The sequence below is a fragment of the Pezoporus occidentalis genome, unplaced genomic scaffold, assembly GCF_034315485.1.
Source record: "Pezoporus occidentalis ecotype Australia unplaced genomic scaffold, CSIRO_AGI_Poc_V1 ctg15, whole genome shotgun sequence".
Taxonomy (NCBI): domain Eukaryota; kingdom Metazoa; phylum Chordata; class Aves; order Psittaciformes; family Psittacidae; genus Pezoporus; species Pezoporus occidentalis.
The window spans coordinates 5,293,486-5,307,949 of record NW_026913316.1 but is presented as its reverse complement, the minus strand read 5'-3'; the positions used below and the strand labels follow the sequence as shown (position 1 = coordinate 5,307,949).

The 14,464-nt window shown below is 40.3% G+C and overlaps 1 protein-coding gene across 8 annotated transcripts in view; it reads left to right on the top strand.

Annotated features, from left to right (window-relative positions):
* Positions 1 to 13,276, top strand: part of COBL (cordon-bleu WH2 repeat protein) — a 159,206-nt gene extending 145,930 nt beyond the window's left edge. For 7 of the 8 annotated variants that reach the window (XM_062610926.1, XM_062610920.1, XM_062610925.1 and 4 more), the window contains 4 exons: positions 1,298 to 3,321; positions 3,975 to 4,094; positions 6,233 to 6,490; positions 11,945 to 13,276. In XM_062610926.1, coding sequence (XP_062466910.1) covers positions 1,298 to 3,321; positions 3,975 to 4,094; positions 6,233 to 6,490; positions 11,945 to 11,962 — 2,420 coding nt within the window. In that variant the 3' untranslated portion in view covers positions 11,963 to 13,276. The remainder of the gene's footprint in view (positions 1 to 1,297; positions 3,322 to 3,974; positions 4,095 to 6,232; positions 6,491 to 11,944) is intronic. The other variant, XM_062610919.1, reaches the window with a different exon arrangement.
* The last annotated feature ends 1,188 nt before the right edge of the window (positions 13,277 to 14,464 follow it).

The following is a 14,464-nucleotide window of genomic DNA, read 5'->3' as shown; positions in this document are numbered from 1 at the left end:
ATGGAATAAGGGGTGGATAATGTCCTGGGTTCAGCAGTAGCAGTCATTTTTTCCCCTTCTTGGTAGCTGGTGTAGTGCAGTGTTTTGACTTTCAGCTCGGGAACAGAGCTGATAACAAGCGATGTTTTGGTTTGGCGAAGGACTTTGTGAGCCTCATGCTCTGCCAGGGAAGAGGGGAAGCCGGGAGGAAGCAGAGACAGGACAGCTGACCCAAACTGACCAAAGAGGTATTCCATACCACAGCACGTCATGCCCAGGATGTAACGGGGAGTTAGCCGGAAGGGCTGGGAGTCTGCAGGGTTGGAGGAGGTATCGGTCAGAGCTTGGTCGGGCTGGGGGGGCGAGTTATCGGTCGGCTGGTGGTGAGGTGTTGTATTCTCTTCCCTTGTTATTTCCTTTATCATTATTATCACTGGTGGTAGCAGTAGTGATTTGTGTTATACCTTAGTTACTAAACTGTTCTTATCTCAACCCGTGGGAGTTGCATTCTTTTCGATTCTCCTCTCCATCCCTCCGGGAGCAGGGGGAGGGCAAGAAAAGGGGGGGAAGTGAGCGAACGAATTACCTGGCTGGGTTTAAACCACGACAGCTCCTCTTTTTCCTACTGTGAGTAAAAGTATTTTTCCATTAATGGTTTATCACCAAATGATGTTGAATACATTTTTAAAACTTCCCATCTTAATTTCACTACTTCTGCGGTGGACTTGGTTCTGATTTAAATTTCGGTGAGTTCTCTAACACTGCAATTTCTTAGCTTTTGTGTTGCAACCCTTGATTTATACCAACAAGTTTGAGAGGAGAGTTAAGCTTCTTGCACAGTGAGGCTTCTGGAGTCACTGGAAATGAAGGGTGAGAAGAATGGAAAAAAAATACAAGTACTGTTTCTTTGTTTGCTTGCTCAAGGAAATCCTTCAGCTGGGCTGTTATTACCAGGTCTGGGAAACATAATTTGGAGCTGCTTGCTGTTTCTCAGAAATGTTTCTCCTTTGGAGTCATGTGGTGAAATGTTTATCACTGAGAGAAGTTAGTCAAAGATAAGGTATGAACAATAGATGAAATTCTGCTTTCAGCTGCATTTGTATGTTTCCCACTGGCTGAAGCAGGAGGACTGCAGGAATATTTGGCTGATCCTAATCAGCAAGAGACAATAAAACAGACTCAGATCTCTCCTTTTTTGTAAAAGGCATTAGTGTAACTAAAATATCTGATCCGCTTAAGCTTTCCTGGCTGTTTGTATAATTTAAAGTCATATTGCCTAAATACTCCCTATATGTAATGTTATGTCTGTTTTTTGCAGCAGTGGATGGTATAAGTAACTCTGACACTGAGTACATCAATGAAGTGTTGAGCCCACATACAAAAAAAGTTGAAGCAGCCCAAGATGTTACCAGTTCTGTTCCAGTGACAGTCATAGATGATGTTCCAGAAGTTAGCACCTCTAACTCAGTTGGAAATCAAGAGATGGAGGCAGGGCTTTCAAAAAGTATCTCAGCTGACTCTGTTAATATGGGAAACTTTACAAATAAGAACAACAATGCAGGTTCCTTTAGTAAGAGACACACAGGTGGTGGAGCTGTATGCATATGCAAGGACCTAATACATCAGCAACCATCTGAAAATGAATTTAGTCACTTGCTTGTGGAACAGAGGAGAGATATGTTTGAATCTCTCACATCGTCCTTTGAAAAAAGAAGTGAAAAGAACTTAAAACTGGACACACCCCCCAAACATGGTGTGAAGTCTGAGGAATGTAAATCTAAGTTGACTGCATCTCGCTCCAAGGCCATGGCTGAAATCAGTACAGCAAAAGAGAAGATAAATCCATTTAATGAATGCAGTAACAGGGAAAGATATCTGAAAAAAAGTAAATCAGAATTAGAAATCAAATGGCCACCAGCAAAAAAAAATGAAGTAGAAGAAGTCCCATCAACACCCACATGGTGTCATCGTGCCCAGAATTCAGGAGCAAACTATGAACCTAAAATGGGTTTGACAACCTTTAAAGTTGTCCCTCCAAAACCTGAAGTAAAACAATTTGATAGAGGAGTTTCACTCTCCACTGGTGCCATTAAGATAGATGAACTAGGCAACCTTATAGGCCCAAACACCAGTGTCAGTAAGCACATACCAGGTAACTTTACTGATGAAACTGAGGAAATCTGTCTCGGGAAAGTGAAGGCATTCTGGAGATCAAGTTCTATGGAAAAGCAAAGTGATGACTCTGCTGAGCATCTTCCTAAAAAGTCAGCAGCCACCACAAATTCTAAGCCCTTTGCAATAAAACCTGAACACAAACCTGTTTGTCCTGCAACTCCAAAACCTGCAGCACCACAAACTGTTACTACCCAGGGAGCTGAAAGACAGTCTGAGAATGAAAGGACCAAACCACCTCTTCCGGTTACACAGTCTCAGGTAACATCATTAGTGGCCCCAACCATTCACAAAGACAAGCTGGAGCTTCCGTTTGTAAAGCCACATAGGAGAACTTCAAGTCAGTATGTTGCCTCTGCGATTGCAAGACACATCAATATAACTACCTGTAAGTCTGACTCTATTATGGAATATCGCGAAAAAGATGAAAATAAGCAAGGAACGGGAGAGGTTAAAACTGAAGCAGAAAGTTCACCAAAAAGATGTATTATTGTGGCCAAGTACAGCCCTGTGGAAACAGAATCAGCAGAAACAAGAGAAACATTTTCAAGTATTTTTACTCGCAGTCAGAAAGCATCACACAGGCTTACATCTGGTGATAATTCTGGCATGGAAAACAAAGTAGTTAACATCAGGGCACCAAATCAAGCAACTCCTCTGAGTTTCTATAAAAAGAATGCCAGTGTCCCACTTACTAAATCCTCTTCGAAGGATAACAGTGCAGAAGATGATCATGGTTTAAACAGCAAACAGAGTATAGCAGAGAAAAAGATGCATCTTTTATTTGACCAGAAGTGCGAGACTTTGACCCATACTAATTCAGCCTCAACTCTTAAGTCTCCCGATCTCCAAGGAGTCCCATCCCCTTTAAGCTCATCTTTGCGGGTCAGTAAATGGCCACCTGCTAATGGTGCACAAGTCAGTTCGCTTAAAGCTTCACCCGAGCTAAATGGTGCAGCTGCAAACACAGAGTCAGAACAGGAGGAGAAGCTGGATGATTCGGATATTAATGCTATCAGTGAACTGGATGTTAATGTGCAGACCAATATCTTTGGACCAAAGAAGAAGTTCAAACCCGTCATCCAAAAGCCAGTACCAAAAGACACATCACTGCACAGTGCCCTAATGGAAGCCATTCAAACAGCAGGGGGAAAGGAAAAACTCAGAAAGGTAAAGTGGGGACTTCTTTTAGCCTGTTCAGACTGCAGAGCCCTGTATTCTCCCTGTCAGACATCAGAGGTTTTATAACTGGTACAGTTGCTAAAGAACCGGAGTACACGAGGCATTTGAAAAATTTCTAATGGCAAACTACAGACCAAGCCACTGCTTATTCTGCACATCCTGTAGATTAAGCAACATCACTGCTGCTACACTAGCCAGAAGAAGCAGAGGGTTCAGAGGTGCAGCATAAGGGAGAGGTAATTGAGGTTAGCCTGAGAGCTGAACCCACATTTCATGTGAAATCCACATGTTCACATAACATGTGAACTCACATGTTATGTGAAATCAGGAACACGCGGCATGGAGAACACTTGTAAATACTTACAATGAAAGAAAACTGCATTTTTTATCACTAGGTGATCCTAGTTAGCCATTGGCTTCATGCTCAGGGAATATGAGATGGCATCTGTAAGTACAGCATTACTATCTACACATATGCTCACCATTCAGTGCGAGTAAGGGTTGTAAAAGCAGCCCCAAAAGAAGATAGACTTGACTAGTCTCTGTAGTTTGCATTCTGGTACAAGTGCCAAAAGTATTTTTAATAGTGTTTCCAAACTACCTCTACTGACAATGTGAGGTTTATTGTTTTCATATTCTAGGTTTCAGACAGTGCACTAAATGACAATCACAGCAAACCCTCATACACGGAGCCAGAGAATGAGCGCTCAGCCCTACTAGCAGCGATTAGAGGCCACAGTGGGACCTCAAAGCTGAAAAAGGTAAGAAATAAAGATGGTAAGTGATCTCCTAAGTGTGGTCTGTTCCTACTGGATGTTTTGAATAAACCCAGATATGCCACAAACTAAACATTGTCCTGCAAAGAGAAGAATTGAGGGGGAAAGTAATATGACCCAAGATCAGATCTGACTTATGTAGATAGCATAGTGGGTCCAGTCCCATCTTCTGCTATAAAACTTAACAGTCCTTCAAATTGTGTGCTTTTAGCTGAGAGGGAAGCACATAGAAATCTAAACTAATTACAGGGACTGTACATAGAAGACATCAGATGTTCATCATTTTCACATTTAAGTGGGGTATTTTTGTGCTTTAGGAGTATGCAGTTAGATCAATATATTTGCATTACCTACCATATGCATCAAAGCCCAGTTACCTGAAGAACACACTTAGGACTGCTTCATGCATGGTCTTTATCTGTTAACATGAGCTGTTGCATGAAAGTTGTATGCAAGTAACTGATACTGATGGGAACATCAGCTTTCACTGCTGCTGAATGATTGCTTCTGTCTGAAAGATTTACCTAATCATTAAAGTATGTCTTATTCCTAATAGCCCAAAACTGCATTGTTCTAGCTTTAGTTTTCATTCAGTTTGCTAATTCAGCCAAGGATGTGTATTTGGCAAGGAGGTTCTTATTTCCCTCGTGCAGTGACTCATGCCATAAGCACATACCCAGATAGCAGCCATGAGTTAGAAAGAATCTCTTGCCTGTGTTAGGAAATTGCTTTGTCCCTCAAATACCTTACTGCCCTTGCTGCAGGTAGGGTACAGCCTCCTCTGAGCCTGAGAGCAGGGTGTGCTAGGCAGCAGCCATCTTCACATACACTTAACTGCATTCTGCATTCATTAGGAGTAAATGTAAATTTGTTTAAAAGAGGCTCTGACAATGAAGTGATAGGGTATTATCACAGAGACATTTTGGAATACTTTCCTCCAGCAGAGAAGCTTTTGCCATCATTTTAAAGGAAGTTGCCTAGAAACTGTGAGCTTCTTTTTCACACCATGTCACCTGTGCTAGTTAAATCATCGTGTTTGTATGTGTACAGGGTGAGATACAGATGTGCTATGATGAAAGGGCTGTCCCTTTCATATTCTGTCAAATGTTCATTTTTACCTGACATGACATGATTCCCATATTGTGCGTGTGTACAGTAAAGGAAAAGAATATAGGTGTTTTCTGAATGTGGATTGGATGGGAGAGGAATCCTTTCATTTTGCACTAGAGAAGTCTTGTGCCTCAGTTTCTCAGAGGAAGAAATGCTAATGCATCTGCTTGAAAACCTCCCATTTGGCACGTGATACTGAATTTCCTAATAATTGCCAAATCATTGTAATTACCAACAATTTATCATGGTTATTACTAGTGATGTTGTTAACGGCAAAAATACTTGTTGAGACAGTTGACGGAAGAGCTGGCTTAGTCTGAAAGATTGCCTCCTCCCCCTGCATTCATCTTAAGTAGGCTGAATTTCCAAGCTGGTAATTCGTGCAGAAATTTTAGTATCAGAAATGTCACAAAAACATGCTTGGAAGAGCAATCAGTTGATTTTGTTCTCAGCGCTTTCACATAGTTCTCTCTGGTCCTATTTTACTTCATTTTGGATTTTTATGATGGCTGGAGACTTTAGCTTTAACAGCATTTTTTCAATGAAGCCATGTCTGGGAGTTCAGAGCTAAAAGAGCCTTCCTGTCATCTGAGATTATTTCTGTGCAGCCCAGACTGCAAAAAGTAACAAGATTCCTGGGTGGCTACTGCAGCCGTAATACATCTTCCTGATTCCAAAACCCTTGTGGTTGATTCCAAATGAATACCAAGTCCAACTTTCTCTCTTACCTTATGTGCCAAGAAGAGTTACAGGATCCTGGAGCTCACAGTAAATAAAGATTGAGTTTCTGAGACATAGTCAATGCCAAATCCATGATGCTGGTAATCAGCCCAGCTGAGTGATGTGAGTGAGTAGTAACAGATGTTCAGCCCTGTGAGCAAACAAAAGTTCTATGTGGTTTACATCATGCAGGCAAAGTGAAATTGGGGTACTGAAAGTGCATCAAATGTCAAATAATTACAGTTTAGTCATGCTTGATATTAATCACCTTCTTTCAACTGCATAATGAGCAGATCTCCTCGTTGGCCTCTGAAGAGCTGCAGAGTTTTAGAAATACAGAACTGTCCTTGAAGAAGACAGAAGACCCTCAGGAGCAGCAGCTTTGTATCCCACCTGCCCCTGCCCAGCCGCCACCGCCACCACCACCTCCCTCTCAGCTGTCAGCAGCAGCTCCTAAGTCCTCAGCCGTGGCCACATGTAACCCTGGGGAGGCAAGGCAAGCCCTGATGGAGGCTATTCGCTCAGGTGCTGGAGCAGCAAAGTTGAAAAAGGTAAATGTACTTCTAGATTTTATTGCGGGTGAAACAACCTCCACTTGCTCTGCGTTGAGAGCCATTTGTAAGCTGTTCTAGCCATGTATTTCTTTCTTCCATCAGAAGAGGGTACATGCACTGTTTTCTCTAATGGAATCAAAGATTTCAAACCTTTGAACACCTATTAAAACATACTATTAAGACTAAAATAGGCTTGTGCATGTATGCAACCATGTGAATAAGCAGTACTTTTTTTTTGAGGAGAACATCAAAAGGATGAATATAATTTCAGAAAGTATTTTCATGCCCTTTTCATTCTTGTGAATCTGAGGTAATACTGGATGTCTTTTAAACAAGGTGAACTTAGAAAAGATCAGACATGAGACCCTGAAGCAAATTTAGAAGTAAGTATTCTCTCCTAGTATCAGTACTGTTTCCTAGACCTTGATTCCCAACATTCTTGGTTGCACGTCCTGAGATCTATCAGTAGAACTCTGGGATCATCTTAATGTATACCTGAACTTTATGAATTGGATGATACGTGTTACAATTCTGTGGTCAGCTATAGGTCAGTCATCTCCCAGATGGCTAAAAATGCTCAGTTGCCTGGGAGTGATTTTTGGAGGAACTTCACTTACCATTTTAGTCAAAATTTGTTCTTCCTAACCTTGGGTTACACTGCATTTCTTGGTAAGAAGAAGCCAGTTTTCCTTAGCGGGGTCATCCCAATATTATACTGTAGTATCCAAGAACAGACTTTGATCCAAGGACATTAGGGAATGTACAAAGCAGATGTAGTTTTCCCAACACGTGATTTTCCTGATGCCAACCATAAAAGTGTAAATAGGCTTTAACCTTGCTTACTTAACCTCTTTAAAATAATTCAAAAAGTACAATAAAATTTTAACATTAAATAGTAGCCAAAACAATCTTGTTTCTGATTAACTAGAAATTTCACAGAATCATACAAATAGCACAAACAAATCAGTGTTTCAGGGAGCTTCACATCAGCATGCAAGCAGAAAACTGGATGTGCATTTATTTTTCAGGTGAAAAATCGCTTCTCCATTCTATTATGAATAGGTCTGAGGTCACCTGGCTGGTTCAGCTTGGAGAAGAGAAGCCTGTGGGGTGACCTCATCGCAGTGTACAACTTCCTCAAGGGGGACACTGGAGGGGGAGACACTGATCTCCTCTGTCTGATGACCAGCGATAGCACACAAGACGATGGAATGAAGCTGTGTCAGGAGAAGTTCAGATTGGAGATAAGGGAAAGGTTCTTCACTGGGAGAGTAGTCGATCACTGGAACAGGCTCCTCAGGGATGTGGTCATGGCGTCAAGCCTGTTAAGAGTTCAAGGAGCGTCTGGACAATGCTTTTAGTCATATGGTTTAGTTTTAGGTAGTCCTAGGAGGAGCAGGGTTTTGGATTTGATGATCTTTATGGGTCCCTTCCAACTTGAGATATTCTATGATTCTAAGACTATAAATTATGAAAGAATTCCAGATCAGGCCTTTATTTCCCCACTTCACCAATTTACAGAAAAAAGAAAAAAAAGGATTTGGATATTCAAGAATACTTTGTGCAGTTGCTTTCTAGTTCTTTCCAAATTCCTTGTTCTTCCAACTACTGCTCCCCCTCCTGCAGAAGTCCCTAAGGGGACCTATAGCTCTACTCATTAAAACAGGTCTTTATCGTATCATTTGGGGATTTATTTCAAACTGTTTGATAGCCAGTAAAGGCCATGAAAATAAGCTGGATATACTGATGCATTCTGCTAAGTACTGTGTCTGTGTTCTTTCATTTTTCAAAACACAGTAATTTTTGGTAGCTTTGACATTGAAATGACAGAAGAGTATGTCACATTATATAGGTCTTTTATGAAAATAAAAGAGACCAGTGTTTTGTCCAAGACAGAGGATGATTTTCTTATACTGTGTTGCCCTTTCAGATATTGGATATGCAAGCTAAGTCGTGTATATGCCAAAGGCATGGTATCACTTTGACATCTGAGATCTCATGCCCTTGATAACTGATAAAAGCAAAAATGTCAGATTTCTCAAAGACTTTCTATCCAGTGCATATTAATATCTCTTCTAGCTTGCTATGTTAAATTGAGAGCCAAATTCTGGCCCTTCTCTGCAGCTGGACAACTTGTAAAAGCAAAAGTTGAATCCATAGAGGAGAGAGAGTACATGATAGCTGCGTACCAGGGTTTTATTCCTTTACAGCTGAAGAACTTGTCTCCAACAAACACTGAGGTTTTTTGTAAACAATGGCTGTCAGGTGGCTTTGTCCCAGGACTGAAGCAACCTTTTTCCTTTGTTTTGCCTCCTTTGTCAGAGATCTATGATGTTGTGATTCGGACACGTGAGCACAGAGCCAGTTTTAGCTCTGCCTTCTAGAAGATGTTGGTTACAGCAACTAGACAGCAGAGTAGGTAGTTCAGTTCAGTTCAGTAATGGCGTCTGTTTGTCTTACATCGTCTTCTCAAAGTTTCCTGGGACAGAAACTTCTGATGGTGAAGTCATCTATTTAGCTAATATTATGAAGAACTGGGAAGAATCTGCATTGCTTAGTTATGTGTGACTCAGTTTGTGCTCATTTATGAGGGGTTATTTGCAATGGAAGTGGATCAAACAGGACTGTCAGGGAAACCAAACGTAAAAAGCAACCGATTGCCCAGATAAGAAGCATCTCAACAAACATTTGAGCTCTAGTAATATCTGTGAAAAGGCAACTCCTCCACTCCACCCCTGATTACACAGCTGTTTGCTAAAGTCATGAACTTTAAGGTTAAAAGATCCACTGTGCAGGAAGGGAGGAGAGAAATTGCTGCAGGCTGGTCAGCCTTGCTGAGAGTCAGGGTCTGCACAACACAGGCTGTAATTGGGTCAGCCAAAACAAACCAGAGCAAAAATAGGTGCTTGAGGGAAATGCCAAGTATAGGTAAAAGAGCATGTACATAGGTCTCCTGGCTGTTCTTTAGTCCATTTCTTGGGGTACTGTGCCTGCTTTGGCAAATAAGACATACTTTGTTTTGAAGAAACGGCTTCTGTTCTATTGCACACTGTTGCTGTCCACAGACTCCCAAAGGAAGATTCTTGTGGGTGTCAAGCCCAGTTGGGCTTGCTCAGTAAAATGGTTCATCCCCAGTACAGTGCAGTTCAGAGACCTGCCAGAAAGTGGTTACACTAGAGATCCTGCCCAAAGGGAATGGAGACACAGATGTGTTACTGGAACGGGATGAACTTACCGAACTGGAAAAGACCTGGTGATGTGCAGGAAATATCCTCCTTCTTCAGTTTTCATAATGGTCTCTCAAGAAGCCTGGCAGGTGTTTAACATGTCCAGACTATAGCAGCGAGTCAGGGAAATGGCATCAAGTAAAGCCACCAGCCAGGGTGGCTGACCTAGTGCCTTTGGTGGTTAATTATCTTCAAAACTGAGCATGTCTCACTAGCAAGGAGACTGTTTCCCAGCTGTGTGGTCTGCCTCCTGTACAAAGGAGAACCAGATGATCTGGGAAATGAACAGCTGACCTGAGACCAAATTTTGTCTAGTGCTGGTGAGCAAAACTCAGGTCATAGTGTTGTACCCTTTGTGTTTCTGGTGTTAAAAGTGAACTAGTGCTTTCCTTAAATTGTATCAAGCAATTTTTGTTACAATTTCACATACTTAAGATATTTTGTCTACTTTTTAACTTTTGGTTTCAGAAAATGCAAAATAACCTAGCTAGATTTCTGAAGTTCCGTATATCGTTGTGTGTGTGGTTTTGTGTCTGTGTAACTTGCCTTGGGATTTACCATGATTATCTATGGAAAAAAAACATAACTACACATGCAAATAACCCATTAGATGTCTAGCTGTAGGTATAGTTGCAGCACAAGCCCATGCAGGATTAAAACTCTTACCAACAAAGAGAAGCTATAAAAGTTGCCTTAGTATATATGCCATCTACTCATTTTAGGTAGAGTTGTACCCAGGGATTTGGTGGAAATATTGCAGGAGAATGTGCCTGCACAAGGTAGGGAAGGCAAGTTGTATATCTGAAAAACAGGCTTTTGCTTATAGCAAAATGATTTCTGTAGACCACTTCTTAATGGTATGTGCAAGAAAAATTGTGCAGATTTCACATATTTTCTAAGAGAGATTGGACCTGCATCTAAGCAGCCTTTTCTGCTTGTGATTTAAAAAATTGAGTTGGCTCCATCACACTATCCAGAAGCATTCATGCCAGTGTTCAGCATCAGCATTTAGTCATGTGAACTTTTTGATACGTGCAGTGTATCATTCTGCTGGCAATCACAGGAGCCAGGTAACATAATTACTGCACCCATTACAATGAGTCCCTGGTATATGCTGGGATAATTTGAAGTTGGTTGCCAGCAGGTAATGCATCGATCTGAATTATGTCACAAAGATTGTCTTCTAGGAAGCATGGCCTAGTTCCATGCCTTTATGTCAGAGTGGACTCTTTGTCTCATGTTATCAAAGATACATAATTGTGAATTAAGAAACACTGTTTCTTATCATCAGTGTCTGTGGGTGCAATGACAAAGATTACAGACTCAAAGCCACAGCTGATGTTGGCTTTGCTATGCTGGAAATGAGGCAGGAGGCCCCACTGAAAGGTTGGCTGAGCTTGATATACAAGTAGTCAAATGAGCCTATAAAATGATTCTGGTTCCCATGCACAGTGAGAGGCAATCGTTTGCATGCTGTTGCTGTATTTGAATTGAAAGATAACATTTAATATGAACTCTTCACCTTGCTAATAATTTGTACCATGACCTATTTTTTTCCTCAAGAATAAAGCTTCTGCCATGGATGCTAAGGCTGAAATGGAAGATTTAGACTTGATCATATACATTATTCTGTTTAGCTTTTGTGGTGATCTTAATGTAGATCTCTCTGATAGAATCAAAGCTCAGTAACTTTGATTTTGGAAGAGCACCCTAGCATATGTATTAATATTAAGCATATGTTTGGATGACCTGAGGACTAGGAAGGAAGATAAGCATTTGTTTAAGTATTTTCCTGAATCAAAGCCCTTGGGAGTTCCCTTCACTCAGACAGGAAGCAAGGTACTCATCAATTGATCTTTATGACCAGGGACAGTTAGCCAATACTGAACAGATTTTGACTGTCAGATACTGTGTACTTGCAGTGTCTGTTTCTGTTCATTCCACAAAATGAGGGAAGAATATATCACCTATGTTCCATTAATCATGTAATTGCAGCAACAATACCTAAGGATGTATGAGGTGTGGGGTTTTTAGGGAGGGATAGCACCTTTCATTAGGGCAACCAATGCAGCTGGAAAAGAGCAGATAAGCTTTAAGTAGTCTCAAGGAGCTGATGAAGAGACCAGGCTTGAAAACAGCCCCACAGGAGTATGTTTGGTTAACAATGTTAACAGTTGGAAGTTTAAAAACATCTTGAATGATCATGTGCTTTTCTTTGTTATAGGTCCCTCTGCTCGTTTGAATCATGTATAAGGAACAGGTAATTGGAAAATGTAATCCCATATGCACCCATAATCATTATTCAAGGTCTGAAGTGGCAAAAAACCATCAAGAAGTTTAGTTTATTCTCTTTTCTACAAGCCAAAAATAAGTTGTAGTTAATATTCTGTGTGTTCCTGCATAATGGTTCTAAGGGGAAAATACGTTGCTCTGCTGTAAAGCTTCTGTGCCAAGGAATTGTGTTTTGCCTCTGAATATTTAAGGTTGCCAATAAACTATTCTTGTTGGCAGGTTAATAAGAATATAAACACTGTGCAGTCCTATGTTAATACTTAATTGTGTTTATGGGCAAAATTAAAAGACTTTGCTAGCTATCTGAAAAGTAATACTCATTTCAAATTGCTATGAATATGTAACTGTTTCAGACTTTTTACTTGCCTCTTATTTGATTTGGAAAAGGGCTGGCTTTAATAAGCAGTTAGAGTGAAAACTAGGATAAAGACCTATAAAAAAACAATCACAAGAAAAAAGTTATGGTACATTATGAAGGATCTAAATTGTCATATGCTGGAGTCATTGGTTTTTAAAATGAGATGAACTTTGTGTCTCTGGAGAAGCTCTGAGAAAGCAGGCAATCGATGAATGTGAGACAGTGTCTGTTGACAAGTTACTTATGGGATATGACGTATAGGATGCTAATACGCAGAGATATACTGAACCCTAGTAACATTTGTGGCACTTTAAAATGCTGAGATACCTTAAAGGATCTCTATTTGCAACAGACTGTGAAGGTTATAAAGAAGATTCAGAGTACTGCATAGAGGTCCGAGATTTAGAATTCATTTCTGCACTGCAAAATGAAGGGAAGCTGGTTTATATCAGTAACCAGGACTTTTGTTGTCTCTTGTCTCTTGTTCAGGTCATGCATAAGTTGGCCCTTTGTTTCCAATTTGTATGGCTGTTGTATGTTGTATCACAAGTATTTATAGCAGCATCTTTTTCAAATGTAAACTACTTTGGTGGGTGGTGTTGTACATATTTTGAAAATATTTCATTAAATTGATTAACTTAAAAAAGACAAATGAAAGTGCTTTTTCACATTTCATATGTTGTAATGAAACTGAAGGAGAGGAAATTTGTACATTTACATTTTTATAATCACAGACTGGAGTGGTGGCAGATTCTTTTTTTCTTTGAGCTAAAATATAAAATGTATAGCTATGTAATGTTGAAAGCACGAGACTATTTAGCCCTCTGCATTTAATGTGACTGTGTATTATATATTGTAAAATACTGATGTCTTAGTGCCACAAATAAAAAGAAAATCCAAACCTGACATGACTTGAATGACTTTTTGCCAAATATTTTCCATTTGCAGAAAGAAATTAGAACTAGAACTTAAGCCAGTATGCTCTGTTTGATATCTCAGGTCTAATATAAAACTTCTCAAGCCAGAAAAGAGCTCACAGCTAATAATCCAGGAACACAGGAGAAATCACCAACTGGAATGAAGATGTCAGAGATACACATTTCAGTAATAATGCAGTACTGGTAATCATCCGTTTCCTCATTAGGAAAGCTAATATATATTCAGAATATATTCAGAATTAAGGTGCTCTGTCACATTCTAGGGTAAATGGGATCACCTTTGTTGGCTGGTTAGCCTTCTTTTGCCTTGAAAAGTCTTCTCAGCATGCTTTAGATCAGAAATAATAACATGTTACAAATGCTATCACAGGAAAGGATTCAGTCACTCCTAAGCTTGAATGTTACAGACAGTCCCACCAGCAGCAAATAACAGCTTCTGTGGTTAGGTGCTGTAAGACAAACTTCAGTGCAGGTCTCCTTGTTCTTCATGTTGCCTGAAGGCCCTGTCTCTGTAGCCCCTCCTTACTAATGCCCATTTAGTTTAATAAGTTGTATGGGTACTTACTTTGGAATGTAAGGGATCCAGAACTGGATTTTGAGATAGTAAGATCCTCCAGGTTTTGCAAGGCAAAGTTTCTGGTTCTGGATGCTGGTACTGTATAGGACTGGAGTTTATAAAAGAGTTATTCATGGATAAATTTCTCAGTATCAGATTCCCATGGGTAAAAGATTATAAGGACAGCTGCAAGATGAGATGTCACCTTCACTGTGACAGCAAATATATTACGAAAAATCCTCCTGGCTCAGTCACAGCTCAAGCTAAAATTGGAGGGGGAGTTCAGCTGTCTACAGCAGGAAGCTGCACTGGGTGTTCAGTCCCTGCTCTTGTTGATGGGTGTTGTGTCTGCTCTTAGATTGTCATCCAGGTGCTGTTGAATTCCTGGTAGCAGCTTAATCTAACCTTAAGTGAATGGAAATTTTACTATAAACACATTTATAATGATGGCTAGCTATAGGTATGACCCTTCCATGTAATAACTTTCTATTAATGCTCTTAGTAGTCTTCATTTGGGAAGTAATCATGCGTCAGTGTTTTTGTGCATATCAGACAAGCACTTTTTAAACTCTTCACCCCCTCATCCCTTCCTTTACACTG